The 14,838-nt window shown below is 39.9% G+C and overlaps 1 protein-coding gene across 1 annotated transcript; it reads right to left on the reverse strand.

The window, feature by feature from the left end:
• Positions 1 to 41: 41 nt before the first annotated feature.
• On the reverse strand, positions 42 to 10,159 carry ap3s2 (adaptor related protein complex 3 subunit sigma 2). Its single transcript, XM_030097291.1, has 6 exons — positions 9,990 to 10,159; positions 7,518 to 7,609; positions 7,097 to 7,208; positions 6,625 to 6,696; positions 2,461 to 2,568; positions 42 to 1,046 (listed from the first exon to the last, which is right to left on the reverse strand). Exons 1-6 carry the CDS (start codon positions 10,056 to 10,058, stop codon positions 921 to 923), a joined length of 579 nt encoding a protein of 192 aa, XP_029953151.1. The 5' UTR covers positions 10,059 to 10,159; the 3' UTR covers positions 42 to 920.
• Positions 10,160 to 14,838: the final 4,679 nt, after the last annotated feature.

The following is a 14,838-nucleotide window of genomic DNA, read 5'->3' on the forward strand; positions in this document are numbered from 1 at the left end:
TGCTGACATCCAAGTTTTTCTGATGACAAGAGGACTCAAAGCCACAGGGGTTTGGAAATATTTATTTGCCTTGGGGGAGGAATGTCGTTGACACAGAGATACATCGTCTTCCTAGAAAGACGTTCACGATAACAGAGTTTGAACAGATCGGACCAAACACAGACAAGACGAGGCTAAAACGCTTCATACAAAAACTGAAAAAATCCAAAAAAAAGCAGAATAAAGTAACTGGTCTGTTGTACTCTCAAACAGATGTTGGCAAGACGCTATCGCAGCACAATATAAACTTGGCTTGAACTAAACAGCATTTACATTTTACGCCGAGCACAGTCCATGCCCGGCAGAACAAAAACAGTATTCACAAATCACAAGCAAGTCGAAATATATTACACAGAGGGAAAAATAAATTGCAAGGAAAGCCCAGCCAGCACTTGAGTAATTAGAGCCGAATACAGAAGCCTGAGAATCATATTTCAGAGAGTTGAGCGGAGTCCAGAAAGTCTGTGCCGGCTGGAGGGAACATTTTTTAAAACCTCAATCAGAGCGACTGCTGATGAAAGTCTAGATTTGAAAAGTCAATAACAAGGCGGAGACGCTTCATTCATATGGAATCAATTTAAGACATACAAAACTGAGAGAATAGCTGAAAATAGATATTACTCTTGATGCTTTAGAGAATCAAATTTTACATCATTTGTGCAAATTCTGAGTTAGAATAATGGTGTAGTATATATACAGCAGAAGTGTGTAACCCACAGCTCACCTCCCACATGTGGAAAGATCAGGGGAAGTGGAGAGGGAGCTGCTGTGGCTCCATAGTACATTTAACTTAAAACCAGCAGTGTTTTCAGCCGTCAGCCACAGAGCTGGGTGGAGGACGGCCGCTTCAGTAGTGCACCGGGTCTGCGGAGGAATGCGGCTCAGAACGGGGAGAGGTTCGGCACTTTGATGTTGATGTCTCCGATGTTGATGTTGCGCGGAATCTCCGGCAGGTTCATGTTCTTCACGGCGGAGACGGCGCGAGCGGGCGCCGCCGACAGGCCGCCCTGCCCAAGAGAAACAAGGCAGGTGAGCACCTTTACAGCTCCGGAGAGGATTGTGGTTTGAAATCATGTCAAAAAAAAAAAAAAAAAAAAAACCTCCTGTAGTGGTTGTTATACTGAGTTCATAACTTTGTTACCAAAGATGTTTTATCATGGCTGCAGTAAGACTGTAAATAGAGACATCTGAAGAAAAGCTCTGCAGATTCTTCACCATTGAGACAAAAACCTTCAGTTCTGGTCGGATGAAGTTTATTTCAATTACCAGAGTCTGGTAGATTTCACAAGGCTTCAAAAATATATCAGAGTGTGGCATCTTCCATGTTTTATTATCCAGTGAGACGTGCTAAGACAATTGAGCTTCATTTATAATTGTAGAGTTGGTTTATTATATTTATTTATATATATATATATATATATATATATATATATATATATATATATATATATATATATATATATATATAAATAAATATATATATATATATATATATATTATATCACAATCTAAGTTCATTTTATCAGTGGTGTGGACATGAAAGTAAAAATTAAAATATAATTTGGGAGAGTCGTGACACTCCCAGAGTTAAACTGATGAAAGAAAAATAAAACGGCTTGTTGCGTTTAGCCACAGGGTGGCAGTGTGGTCGTCTACAGCCAGACTTTCATCCATTAAAGAAGACACAATTTTTGGCTAACTAAAGTCAAATAAATGCAACTTTCAACTGAAAATCCAAAACCTTTTCCTTTTATAGTGGTGCAATACTGCCTGTCTTTTGAAAAAGACATCTTTAAACAAAAAATATAACAGAAAATACCCAAAATAACCAAAAAAATAAATTCATGGTCATGGCTCATTTTTTTTAATTGCTGTGGGTTTTTTTTTTTTTTTTTTAATCTTTCTGTTTTTGTTTGTCCCCTGTTGCGTTTGCTCTGTGTCAATGTAAACTTGACATTGAATTTTCTTTGTATTTAAATGAAATATATATGGGATGTATTTTACAGTTATAATACTAACACAATATCAAAACCTAATGATACGTTTACTTCAGTGACGACCCTCCGCGCTGACACCAGGTGTGTCCAATCAGGAGCTGAGCTACACCTGCAGCCAGCGGCACAGCTGCGTTTAATCGCCCTCTCCTCCAGCCCAGTGGAGAACCCTCTGGCAGGAGCCCCAGTGATCTGTTTTTCTTCGTTTCTGTTTCTGCTGTCGTCTTGAGTCACATTTTTGGCAAATAAACCTTTTACTCATCACCACACCTTTGTTGTCTCCTTATTTTGGAGACACTTCATATTCCTGCTATTTGTGAGCTGCAGTCCAATTTCTTCTGATTTTTTTTCTTGAAGTCACACGTGAGATTTCATGGTTGCAGACTTGCAGCGGTGGTGCTTTGACGTGTGGAGCGATGGATCTGACCTCTGACTTCTCCATGCGGTTCTGCACCTCCACTTGAGCCACGATCTCGTTCATGTTGGTCTCCAGCACCATGCCCCCCATCACCACCTCCTGCAGGATGTAGTGGACCTGCGGAGAGGGGACGACAGGACAACTCTGACAAGCAGCTCCCGGCTCACTTCCACCCCGGGGTCTACATTTCTACAACACAGATCTCTTTCTGTTCCAAACACGAGTTTAAAGAGCAGTTTTACAACGCAGGTGGGTATTTGTCTGCGCAGCAAAGCTCCCCGAGAGTTTTCTCGGTAGCAGAAGTATTTCTAGGTTTCATCTCGGGAACATTCCGCAGGCCGAACCCCGCCGCACCGCGTGAAATCAATTTCCTGCTGCGAAAATTCAGTCAAGATGGCTGAGGATGTGTCTGATTAGTTTCCAGAAACACTCGGAGCTCAACTCCACTGAGACAAAATCAGGTCTGGGTGGAACGTGAAAAACACAGCGATACACTCTGAAAGGTTAAATACTGACACGGGTTCAATCCCATCTGAAATGATAAATAGCCTTTACAAAGCTGATATCTCTGATGTTTTCTCAAGAACGCCCATTGAAAAGAACTGATTATCCACAGATGGTCCTCTAATTTCTGAGGTGAGAGTGTCACAAGAAGGAAGAGATTGACGATCTGCTGGATGGGAGAATCAGTAGTTTGAAAGCCTGTATTGATCAAAAGCCAGCGGGTTGCTAGACTGCTGGGAAAACAATGCAGCTGCTAAGAAAAAACAGCTGGCTGTGTAATTTACACAAACACAGAGATACATGGGGATTAGGTCATCTGAGGTAGAAAAAAGGGCCCAAACAAGGGAGGATATGTAAAGGAAAAAAAAAACAAAAAAAAAAACAGGCTACTTCCTACAACCGAATTATTTCAAAATATTTCTATTGCAAAACAATTACAGGCACTGATGAAAATGTATTTAAAGAAATTAAGTTGGAATTTAAATCAACATATTTCTTCTAAATAGTAATAAAAATAGCACGTATGTTTTTTGACTTTCAGGGTAAAAAAAGTAAAATAAAAAGTGACTACAAGTCTTTTTCCCTGCTGAGCTCACTGAGGGCGGAGAAAAGAGCTTAATGCAGTGAAAGGTGCTGTGATGTTTGCTTCTACAGCATAATGCAGACGTCTGCAGCGACAAAATTAAACATAAAATAAGGAAAACATGGAGATTTACGACTTTGTAAACGAGCGGGTAATGTGTGAAATTCATTCTACTCCCGAGGCCACATTCAGCCTCGCTCAAACTCAAACTTAACAGACATAAACTCCAAACGTTTCCCTTCCGTTTTTTAGAATGAAGACACCTGAGGACATCATGAAAAGTTTACATTTAATCTATTTCTATAAAACCTGAATAAGCTGGAATGTATTTTAACAATGCCTCCAGGTGCAAAAGTAAGTTCTTCATTTGTTTAGTTTTGTAGCCTTCATGCATGTTTTTGCTTATTGACTTTCACCATGAGGCTTTACTGCTTAATATATCTTACACTGATGCATCACTGCTGTCTTTGTTGACTCATGCACACTGCTCTAAAACACCCCTAGGACATGAATTAGCAATGACGGTTTGCATTTTTTTCACAATTGTGATCCCTTGACTAGCGTCACACTGATAGATCACATCGACTGATATGAAGATGAGATTAGATGTGTCAGTCGGACAGAACCAAAGTTAATCGGGACAAAAGATAAAACAGCTAAATTAATTCTAAATTGAAGAAAATAAATGTCATGAATGTACATTTAGTAACAACTACGTAAATAACTATATAAGCTGTGTGGTTTTTTTTTTAATGATTAAATGTGTTTAGTGGCTAAAAAACAATTTTAATTGGTGGAAAGTGACAGAAGTGGCTGTTTTGATGGAAAAAGTTGCAGATCCCAGCATTACACCGTAGTATGACAATGTAAAGCGTCGAATAAAACCAACTTAACCGCTTCTAGGAAACAGTTGACAACAAGCAGAACCATTTGAAAACTAAGATACGGCTCTCTAAGAGACTCTTTATATACACAGCTTTGTTATTGACTTCTTCTGGAATAAAAACTGCCGAGGCGTGTGCACATTCTTTCAATATGTTTGGGTTTAACATAGTAGAAAGCAGTAGTTTGGTCCTCTGTCTCAAATACTTTGTCAATACAAATGTGTTGTGCAAATTGTCAGAAGGAAGCTAAAATGAAAGTTGCCTTCATATCATGTTTTATTTGCAAGGCTTTATAACTTTTTAGCATGACTTTATAAAGAAAAAGACGGCGGTCGAGGAATTGACTTACAGACCGACGCCTGCAGTCTTCTTTCTTTTAAACCTCAGTCAGGCTGATTATTCATGCTACTGACTTCCTTCAGGAGGTGAAATTACAAGACTTCCCTCTTGAAGACTCACTGTTTTTTTTTTTTAAACAGGATGAACCGTCACATAAAGTCTTTCATAATGATGATATGATGATCTTCATCACAGTGACGATAACAGGCTGAACTGTAGTATCAATAACCTCCACACTACAGCTCTCGCTATCAGTAACAGCTATCATTATCAAGCCAGATCAAACTCATCATTATTCTTCTCTTTGGTGTGTAAATGTTTGAATGACCCAGCACTTGAAGAGTGCGAAGTATCTGAAAGGAGACTTTCCCCACTTTAAGCGGTCTTCTTCAATGGGACATTCTGTATCTTCATTTAAATGTCTGGATTATATTACGGATCTCCAAAGTTTCTATTAAATTTAGTATCTAGAATAGGGTTAGGATCTCTCCTAAAATGGATTTCACTTCTGCCTTGGCACATAAAAAATGTATTTATAATTTCATTATATTAAAAGAGGATATGTTCTTCCTGAAATATGAAGCCCTCCTGCTTTTGCATGATATCTTCTATCCGCAAACTTTTATCAGAATCTTAAAGAGCTGTTTGAGCTCTCCTGTTAACAGACATTTGTTAGGGATGTACTTATAACTGAGTTCTGTCATTATGAAATCATTTGGATGAATATGTCGCATGCAGAAGCAGCAGGATTGCAAAGAAGTTTGTTGATTTTAGGATTTTTTCCCCCTTTATTCATGCATTTCTCTCTGCTGCCATGTGGCCACCAGGCATGAAATAATTAAGTCTGTTTATTGTTTTAAATGACTTATCCATGCAGCTTTGGTGAATGAATTGCTATTAAAAGCATTTTTTTTCTTTTATGTCCAACAGTCCGCAGTTTAGTTTTGAATTTGCAGCGAATGAACACAGAGCTAAATAATTTTAAAGATTTCACAATACTTATGTTCCATGTGTTGATATGGGGCTGGGGTCTTTCTGTGCAGTTTGCATGTTCATATTGTGTGTGTGTGTGTGTGTGTGTGTGTGTGTGTGTGTGTGGGGGGGGGGGGGGGGGGGGGGGGGGGGGGGGGTGTTCCTCCAGGTGCTGTGCTTTCCTCCAACAGTCCAACAACATGCATCTGAGGTTAACTGGTAACAATATTGTATGTGCAAAATATATTTTACAGCCCTGATTATAACCTGACTGAAACGATTAACTGCTATCTTCTATCAGCACCAGACAGCAGAATAAAACGGCACAGCATGTATGACTTATATGATGGTAAAGTTGTACGTTTTGTGGGAAAAAAAGATGTAAAAAAGCGCTGCACGTTGTTTCCATAATGCTCTTCTCATTCATTCACTGATCAACATTGGTGTTTCACATTAGACATCATAGTCATGTCATCACTTTTCTGCTTGTTGTTGCTCTCCAATAGATACAGAAATGAAACTGTCTCTTAATGCCATCTGGTGGTATAAAGTGGTTTTATGGGACAAGACAGGCCAGGGTGAGTCTGTCAGCTTGCCAATTCCTGTACTTGTACTCATTGTGATGGTTGTTTCTTCACACTTTGTAGCTCCTTTTACATTATTTTGATTCTTCAATAGAAAAAAAAAACACCTAAAAACTACTGTTTTAAATGCCTCCCAGTGTGCAGACAGGTGGAGGACTCAATACTGCTGCTGCTCTGATATTCATGGTTCATAACACACCAACACAACAGAGATGGTCAGGACCGCTCCTTTGAGTTGATTCGCTCTGGGGGGAAATAATGACTTCATCATGGTTGCAGCAGATGAACCGTGAAATGAATCTCTCACCTTGTCCATGTGGAATATGAGGTCGAGCTCGCAGACATTTTCAAAGCATTTATCCAGCGTTTCCACAAACACCTACAACGGAGGGAGAAGCATTTTAATAATAAATACGGGGTCTTTACAAAGGAGCTGCGCTGCTGTCTTTGATCTCACATCTTTCAAGCATGCTGAACACAAAAGCACAATAAAGATGAACAAGATTCCAACAACGACAACATTTCTCCAGAGACAACAAAGACAGGAGATGGTTTTCAACCTTGATAATAATAATAAAAATAGACTCGATCAGGAGTTCATACAGTGTGTGTGATAACAGGGCTCCTCCCTCATTCCCACAGATTTTCAGTTTCACTTCCCCGATCACTGGAATTCAGGCAGCAGGAAGGGGAAAGGTCAGAAAGTATTCGGGCGGAGTGAGGAGAGGGCAGATGTGAGACCACTGTAGATATGGCATTCCAACACAGCAGTGACAAACCTGGATCAGGTCCAGTATGCCCAGCTCGCTCTCAGACGAGTCCACACAGAAGACAAAGTAGAGCGTGGCGTAGTGGCGGTAGATCAGCTTGTAGTCGGAGCCGCCGATGAGGCTGTGAGAAGAATTTTTAAAAAGAATAGCTGATTTAATGCAAATGAGGCTGAAAAATGACAAGTTAGAGAAATAAAAACGAATTGAGAGTAAAGATCTGCGAGATGGTGAGACTGGTGTCTCCATCTGCTGGTTGACAAGTGCTACTGCGTCTCCTCAGTTCATGACCTCAAAACCATCACAGCTCAAACCATCAGCCTCCCTCTCACTTCTAAAAAGCAGCAGTAAGACACTTTTACAAATTAACAAAGACCACACACTTGCAATGTCTTCAAAACTGAAATAAAAAGAAGAACAAAGTGTGGCTCACCTTCCACCCTCGAGGAAGTTGCAGACGTTATCGTCTCTCTTGGACACCAGATGGAAAGTCTCCCGTATTATCTGCTGTTGCATGTCCTCCGCCTGCAAGAACAAGAAGAGACAGACTTCACTGCATGTGAAAAGAATAAACTGGAGCAGAGATTCTGAATCCAGCGGTCCCACTTCCCTGCGCATCTTAGACTTTTCAAGTTTCAGTAAAAATGACATTAAACATTTTTTATCAAAAAAAAAAAACACACAGAAAGCCAGATTAGATATATATACACCCAATTGACATGGATACTGTGATCCATCTTCTTTACTGCTTTATCCAACTGTTATTGGGGCATGATGAAGGGAGGATACACACTGGACAGCTCAACAGTACATCACAGGATGGACACACACATAATTCGCACTTATGAATGGTTTGGAGTCACCAATTGTTGTAAATGCATGTTTGCACTGTGCGGGGAAACCAGAGTACTCTGAGAAAACCCATGTATCCATTCTGCTGGAACTGCATGGTGCCAATAGAATAAAGAGTAGTCTCACAATATGTTGTTTTTATAATGATTATTTATAGTTGTACAGACTGCAATATTAACCCACTGACCTGGAACATGACGTATTACACACGCCTCTTTCAAAAAGAAAGAGATCTTATTTGAAATAGATTGACTCATAGTGTCCTTTTCACATTTTGCATGTTTGTTGATCTAACTTTGCTCTTTCAGTGCTGCAGTTGTATCTTTCCTTTTGAAGTTCTCTATAACATATTAAGCTTCAGTGACTATTAACCAGCCCCTGTGGCTCCCTCTAGACTCCCAACAGTATCAAAAGTTGTAGAGTGCTTCATCACCTCCACCTTTTCTTTCATTCAGGGTCACATATTTTCATTACAGCCTACATAGTGTGACAAGTATGGACTAGATCTCAGTCTTTGACCAGCTACATCAAGAAGAACCACAACCTGGCCTTATTCTACTCCTTCACAAGAGGGTCAAAAAGTACTGCAACTTAGATTCATGACTGTCAGGACATTTATTCTGTACTGGACATCTTCAAGTCCACCTAGCTTTTCTCACTTGACTGAAAGAGATGATGTTCGTTATATAGCAGGGCAGGCGGCGCCTATGCAAACCGAACACACAGATTCAATTTGAAAAGACAAGGGGGCGTTCTCTGGCACAGTGGAAGATCACTTCTTGTGGTTAAGGACTTCAAACATTACCTTGGGTTAGAGTCCTACCTGAACGGCTCATTAGTGACTTTCTCCTTTACTGTCGTTTCAAGACATATCTTTCACAATTAACCTTTTCTTTCTTTTTACACTGAACACTTGCACCAATATCCTTAAAGAAAAAAAAAAACACTGTGCACATGTGAACCCTGTTCATTTTAAGCATGTGTGTCAGTGTGTTTGATGAAAATGAAAGAAACTACTCTTCCTCTGAAATGCTGCTGGCAGAAACTGCAGATTTAGACTTAAAGGGGGAAAAAAAACAAGGCCCAGTAATGTCAGGCACCCAGAAATAGTACTGGTATTTGCAAAGACAAACATGAGTTTGTATTTATTGCGAATCACACGTTTATCACAATCCTAGACCAAATGATCGCAGATTTTATGTTGCATGTTCACCAGAAATTCAGTGGTTAACACTCTCACAGCACTGTGAGAAGGTCTGGGTCAAATACTGGGTGGGCCGTTCTGTGTGGAGTTTGCATGTTCTTTTCATGAGGGTGGGTGAGTTTATTTTTCTCCCATAATCCAGTGTGACGTTAATTACCGACTCTAAATTTCCCCTATATGCGAGGTTATTTGTCTCTTTGTGCATACAATACAATGTACAATACACTGTCCAGGGTGTGCTCTGCCTTGCCCATAGTTACAACAACCCTACACAGGATCAAGCAGAGAAGGATGGATGGATGGATGGATGTTCACTTGATATGGTGAAGCCTTAACAAACTCCATTTATAGTTTCGTATCTCAGAAACTATAAAACAATACAAAAATTGTACAAATTAGAGATTTGACCAAATATAGACTTCACTTATATGGTGAACAAAACTTGAAAAACCACCAGGTGGTGAGCATTATTTGTATTCTATACTAATTTGACATTTACACGCGGTGCATCTCACTTCGGTAGAATTTCACAAAACACAATCTGTATTATTTATAGGTTTTCAGTGAAATACATGAGCTACAATGACAAATAGTTAAAAAAGAAAAGTAGCGTTTGATCCTGAAATGTTTCGGGAGCGAAGTGAATCCAGAAAGTGGCTAAAGTCATACTTTATTCTTCCATATGACTTCAACCCTGCACTGGCCGACTTTCTTCACTATCTTCAAACTATAAAACTAACAAAAACACGAATATGCATCGATTAACAGTTTTTAACAGCTTGTGTTGATGAAACAGCTGACCCAAGAGTGACACTGACAGGTACACAACATCAAAACACAAATACTCACAAAATATTGATAGAATCTGATCAGCCGCGGTTTCCCGTGGTTGTTAAAAATCAATATTGCTTTGATCATGTCTGTCCCTTAATGTTATTCAGCCCCCGAGTCAAACTGATCGAAATATGTACGCGGTGTTTACTTTAGTTAGCGTCTGTTAGCTACGCGGCCTCTCACGAGCAGGATGCGTAACCGCATACGTCAACCGACCTCAAACAGACGCCTAAAAAGATCGGTTCCGGGTACATTGCTTTAGCAAGGCTATTTTATATTTTGCCGGTACCCTTCAGATCAATGCTTCACCCACAAAGGATTATACTGTGCTTTAGAAAGCGATTCAAAATGGCATGAAAAGGAGAATAAATTAAGTGAAAGCTGCATTAAGATAAAGATAATAAAATCAGCAAAATGTGTTGTTTAATGAACACCTGAGGAAAAAAACTGTATTAAGTCCTGATTAATAAAAAAGTGAGTGTGTCAGAAATCCTCTGGTGTTCAGGAGTCTTGTTGCTCAATGGAAAAAAGGTACTGTACTTGTAGAATTCTCATAATCTTCAAGTAAATCTGAGATGTATTTAGGCCCAAGGTCATTCAAATATTTACACAGAACTAAACCAACTATTCACACTTTATTAATAGTAATTAGTTAATTTTATTAATCATCTTGGTTAAAGTCCTTTTTCTGGGTAACTACATTAGCTGATGGAGGTCAAAGGTCCTGCTCAGGGATCCCAGAGTGGCTGTGGGACTTGAACGGAATAATTTCCAAACCCAAGTTTGTTTCTACAGTCTAGACCAGCACTGCCATTTTTTGGACAAGACATAAGATTTGGAAGTCAGTACTTTGGCACACAGTGCACAGAGCAAAGCTCAGGTGTAATGTGCTCCACCGTTTTTGTGTTGGTGAGGACTATAGATAAGCTGCAGTTGTCAAACAATTTGTTTTTTTATTTTTTCCTGAGACCTGAAAACACACCATTACAATAATTCAACCTTCTGGAAATGAAGTTTCTGTGGATCTTGTCACGTTTCAAACCTTTTGAATCTTTCAGTATTTTTTAGAAGGTATTGTGCTGAATATGCTGTTGTCTTAACGTGGTTGTTGAATTTCAGGTGCAAGTAAATAATAAATGTTAGAGATTAATGTGGCAACTTCAAATTGGATGTTATTATTTCCGGGAATGAGAGAGGAATAGGATTTATACTAACAAGCTTGTGAGGGTTCACTCTGAAAGACATTTGGACATAAAGTCTTCTAAATTGCTTGGGGTGGAAGGAGGACAGTTTTAATTTGAAATATGCCTGAATGTTTAATATCAGCACCAAACACTTCCAGTGTCATAACCAGCTGCTTTTTGATAGTTCTGATAGTTTTGATAGTTCAGCCCTCGAGAAGCTTTCATTTCAAATCCACTTTTGACCCTGTAAATTGAGTTGCTGGACGTGTATCCCAATCCTTTTGTCATTACAAGCTAGGGTCTATGTTGTCCTTTTCTTTTCTTTTTGTGTCATCAAGTTGAGATTTCCCCTCGGCCACATTATATAATTTTGCAGTCTTTGTGACTAATGCACCATCAACAGAGGCACCACATAATTACTGGACCTTTTGTACCTTTGTCAGCAACTTCCCCTTGAAGACCTCAAAGCACTGATATTGCAGGGTCAGCACCCTTGTTTGTTGTGATCTACTGTTAACTGTTTCACAAATTGGAGAATGTGACCGAGACCAAAATTGTGTGACAAAGTAACACACTGGTGTTCACATGTCTAACACAACAAGTGCTATCAGATAAATACTAGTAGCCCTAAGATTGTATTTAGAATTTGTAATCTATTAAAATATTGTTTTTTTTAATCTATAAGGAAACAAATATGGTCTGTGTGTGTTTTTCCTCAATGGGACTGAGCAACAATCAGCAACATGAAGCAATAAGTTCATAGTGTTATCTCTAATGTTGTACAGGACCAAAACAACGTAAGTAACATGGACTATGAAGCTGTGGTGTCAAATGTATGGTCCATGGGCCAGAACTGGCCCATCAGAGAGTCCAATCCAGCCCGAGAAATGAAATTCACCTATTTTAAGTACAGCGTTAACTGCAATATATATCTGACCACCAGAGGCGCACTTTAGTCTGTGTTATGTGTCAGTTCAGTTGAGGTGATCAGCATTGCATACAAATGTAGAAAATATCCATTTCTTTCTAAGCCGCTTCATCCTTTTCAGGGTTGTCACGGGGTACACCCTGGACAGGTCGCCGGTCTGTCGCAGGGCTGACACATATAGACAGTCAATCATTCACGTTCACATTCACACCTAAGGCCAATTTTGGGTGACCAATTAATCTGACATGCATGTTTTTTGGACCTTGGGAGGAAGCCGGAAAACCGGAGGTAACCCACATACACTCGGGGAGAACATGCAAACTCCACACAGAAAGGCCCCGAGCCCCGACCATTACTTGAACCCAGGACATTCTTGCTGTGAGGCTAATCACTGCGCCACCATGCGGCCCATGTAAAATGAAAATATCTCTATATATATATGATAATGTCTTTAAATATGAAGTTCTTTGTACTATATAAATACTTTTTGCATAGCTGTATATTTATATATCATAATGCTTTTATTTCCTGGCACTATTTGAGATTAAATACAATGTCGCTCCTGTATTATAGAGAGATAAACGCCCCTGAACTAAAAGATTGGCTGAGGTTTCTTAATTTTCCTTTTAAGTCTGAAAACTGAACCACTGAGATGCAAATATCAAGGTGAAACTTCCTGATGTGGCCAGGTAGAAACATGTGACGTGGAGCTGGAAGCTGGAGTCCTCTTCAATAAAGGAGAAAATGATCAGCTTTTGCTTCAAACCTCAATATGACTTAAGAACTCATAAAACATATGCTGTAATCATTTTAGTCTACGGTATCTGAAATTCAGTTTCAGGAAGAGAGTTAGGGTAAAGTGTTATGAAGGTCTCTCTATTGAAGATGAAAATAAGCATTGTGGTGAATCAACCTACATTTGTTCCATGTCTCTGGTTAGTGATACAGGCTGAGTTCCAAGCAGGATGCTTATGTGTGTAGAGCAATCAAACAGTTTTCACAGAAACTTATCACGTGTGATTTCTGAGGTCATGCAGCAGGTCACAAAATGCAAACTTTCACAAACACAGTGTATAGTGTCCATTTTGCTGCATCATGTTATCCACTCTTTACATTGCAAAACAAGGTGATAGATTTATAACCATTCACATGAGCTCCAGTGTCTAGTGCGTTCCCACTGTTATTATTTCCTCACATTCCATCTGTATATCTTCTTTACACAGTTTATTAAAGTCAGAGTTGTGTGTGAAGCCACCAGACCTAAACCTGCCTGACTCCGTGCTGCAGAACACAATCAGTACAGCCAGGTCGCTAAAGACAGATGCACATTTGAACAATTTAGAGTCAGATTACTGTAACTTCACCTAATCATTCAGGGAATCTAGATTGTGGGAAGAAACTCAAAGTCCAAGTGAAACCTACTCATTTAGATTTCTCCCATTTGTATCATTTCATATCATGTTGTGTTGTACCAACTCAAACCGCATTGTACCAAAGTGTATCATATATTATAATGCTCAAAATTAAATCTTATCATATTGTATCGTCTGGTTTCATGCGATTCCTTTTTGTGTCGTATCATATTGTTCCATTATGTGCCTTCCCATCCAATCTCAGAACAGAATTGTAAATTATTATAACAAAGAAGAAAATGCAGTCTTCACTTCACACACCCTCAAAAAGGGTTCTGATTTTCTTGGTGTTGGTTGAAGGTGTTAAGCACCACATCATCATGGAGACTTTCCGACCTCACTTGAAATAAGACAATCGATTAAACATTTCGTTTCAACACATCAATGAGAATATAGAATGTTCATGATGTTGTCGTTTCCAGAATATGTATTTTTGTGGATAATTTTTATGAATGATATTGACCAACAATTTTAAAAAGCGACGAGGGGAGGGCACTCTAGTGACCTGCACTCCACGGCCACTTTCAAACGAGGCCACACAGGATCCTGTACCTCTGGGCAATCGGCCTCAGCAACATCAAAATGTCAGAGCACATTTCCTGTTCTGATTTCATATCCATTAATTCTCTGTTGTACAGTTTTTCATCATTAGCGCAGCAAAGCCACCCGCACTGTTGTCTGCGTATCATCTATTATTTCCCCCCTAAATTCCCTTCCTCCTGCATGAGCACAGTGGAAAACAAACAGACGCTCATTAGCATGTGTGACCCGTTGGTGGTAAACAGGCTTATTTCCACATGAGTGCAGAGCTAGAATGGATTCCACCGGGACAGTCGAGGTAGGTGGGCCCGCCGACTGCCTTCATGGGGACTTTAATAGGGACTTAACAAATGCAAGTGGACAGGCACAACATTCTCTGGCACGGGGGGGTCATGTTGGTACAGTGAGCACTTGTTAGAGGGTGACTCACTGTATTTGGACTCTTGGGTGGCCACTGATATTCACTTCATTTTTAATGTGCATTTTCCCCCCCCTCCTCTCGGTGCTAATTGTTGGATTGTGACGGATGCCGGGTGCTGTCTGCCAGAGCTGAGGTAATGTGTGGCGTTCAAATAATGCCTCTGTGCTCTGCTCTGTGAAGTGATGAAAGCGGCCTGTAATTACAGGGATAATCAAAACTGTCAGGGGCTCTTCTATGAACGGTTTTGTTTACTGTCTGCTTCTCTCACAGCATCACAAGCCGGCTGGCCCTGCACTTCCTCGGCCTCGCTCCTCAGACCTCTGGAGATCACCGTGGTCGTACCTGTCTGGGTTGAACAGATGGTCAAAGTCAAGCTGAA

Source organism: Salarias fasciatus, chromosome 1, assembly GCF_902148845.1.
Source record: "Salarias fasciatus chromosome 1, fSalaFa1.1, whole genome shotgun sequence".
NCBI lineage: Eukaryota > Metazoa > Chordata > Actinopteri > Blenniiformes > Blenniidae > Salarias > Salarias fasciatus.

What these genes read in the sequence shown, in the direction of transcription:
- ap3s2 (XM_030097291.1), bottom strand. Translation starts at nt 10,058, where the DNA reads ATGATCAAAGCAATATTGATTTTTAACAACCACGGGAAACCGCGGCTG. An exon ending in AACTTCCTCGAGGGTGGAAG is followed by an intron (nt 7,209 to 7,517) that starts GTGAGCCACACT and finishes TTCTTCTCACAG; the next exon opens with CCTCATCGGCGGCTCCGACT. An exon ending in GCATACTGGACCTGATCCAG is followed by an intron (nt 6,697 to 7,096) that starts GTTTGTCACTGC and finishes CCTCCGTTGTAG; the next exon opens with GTGTTTGTGGAAACGCTGGA.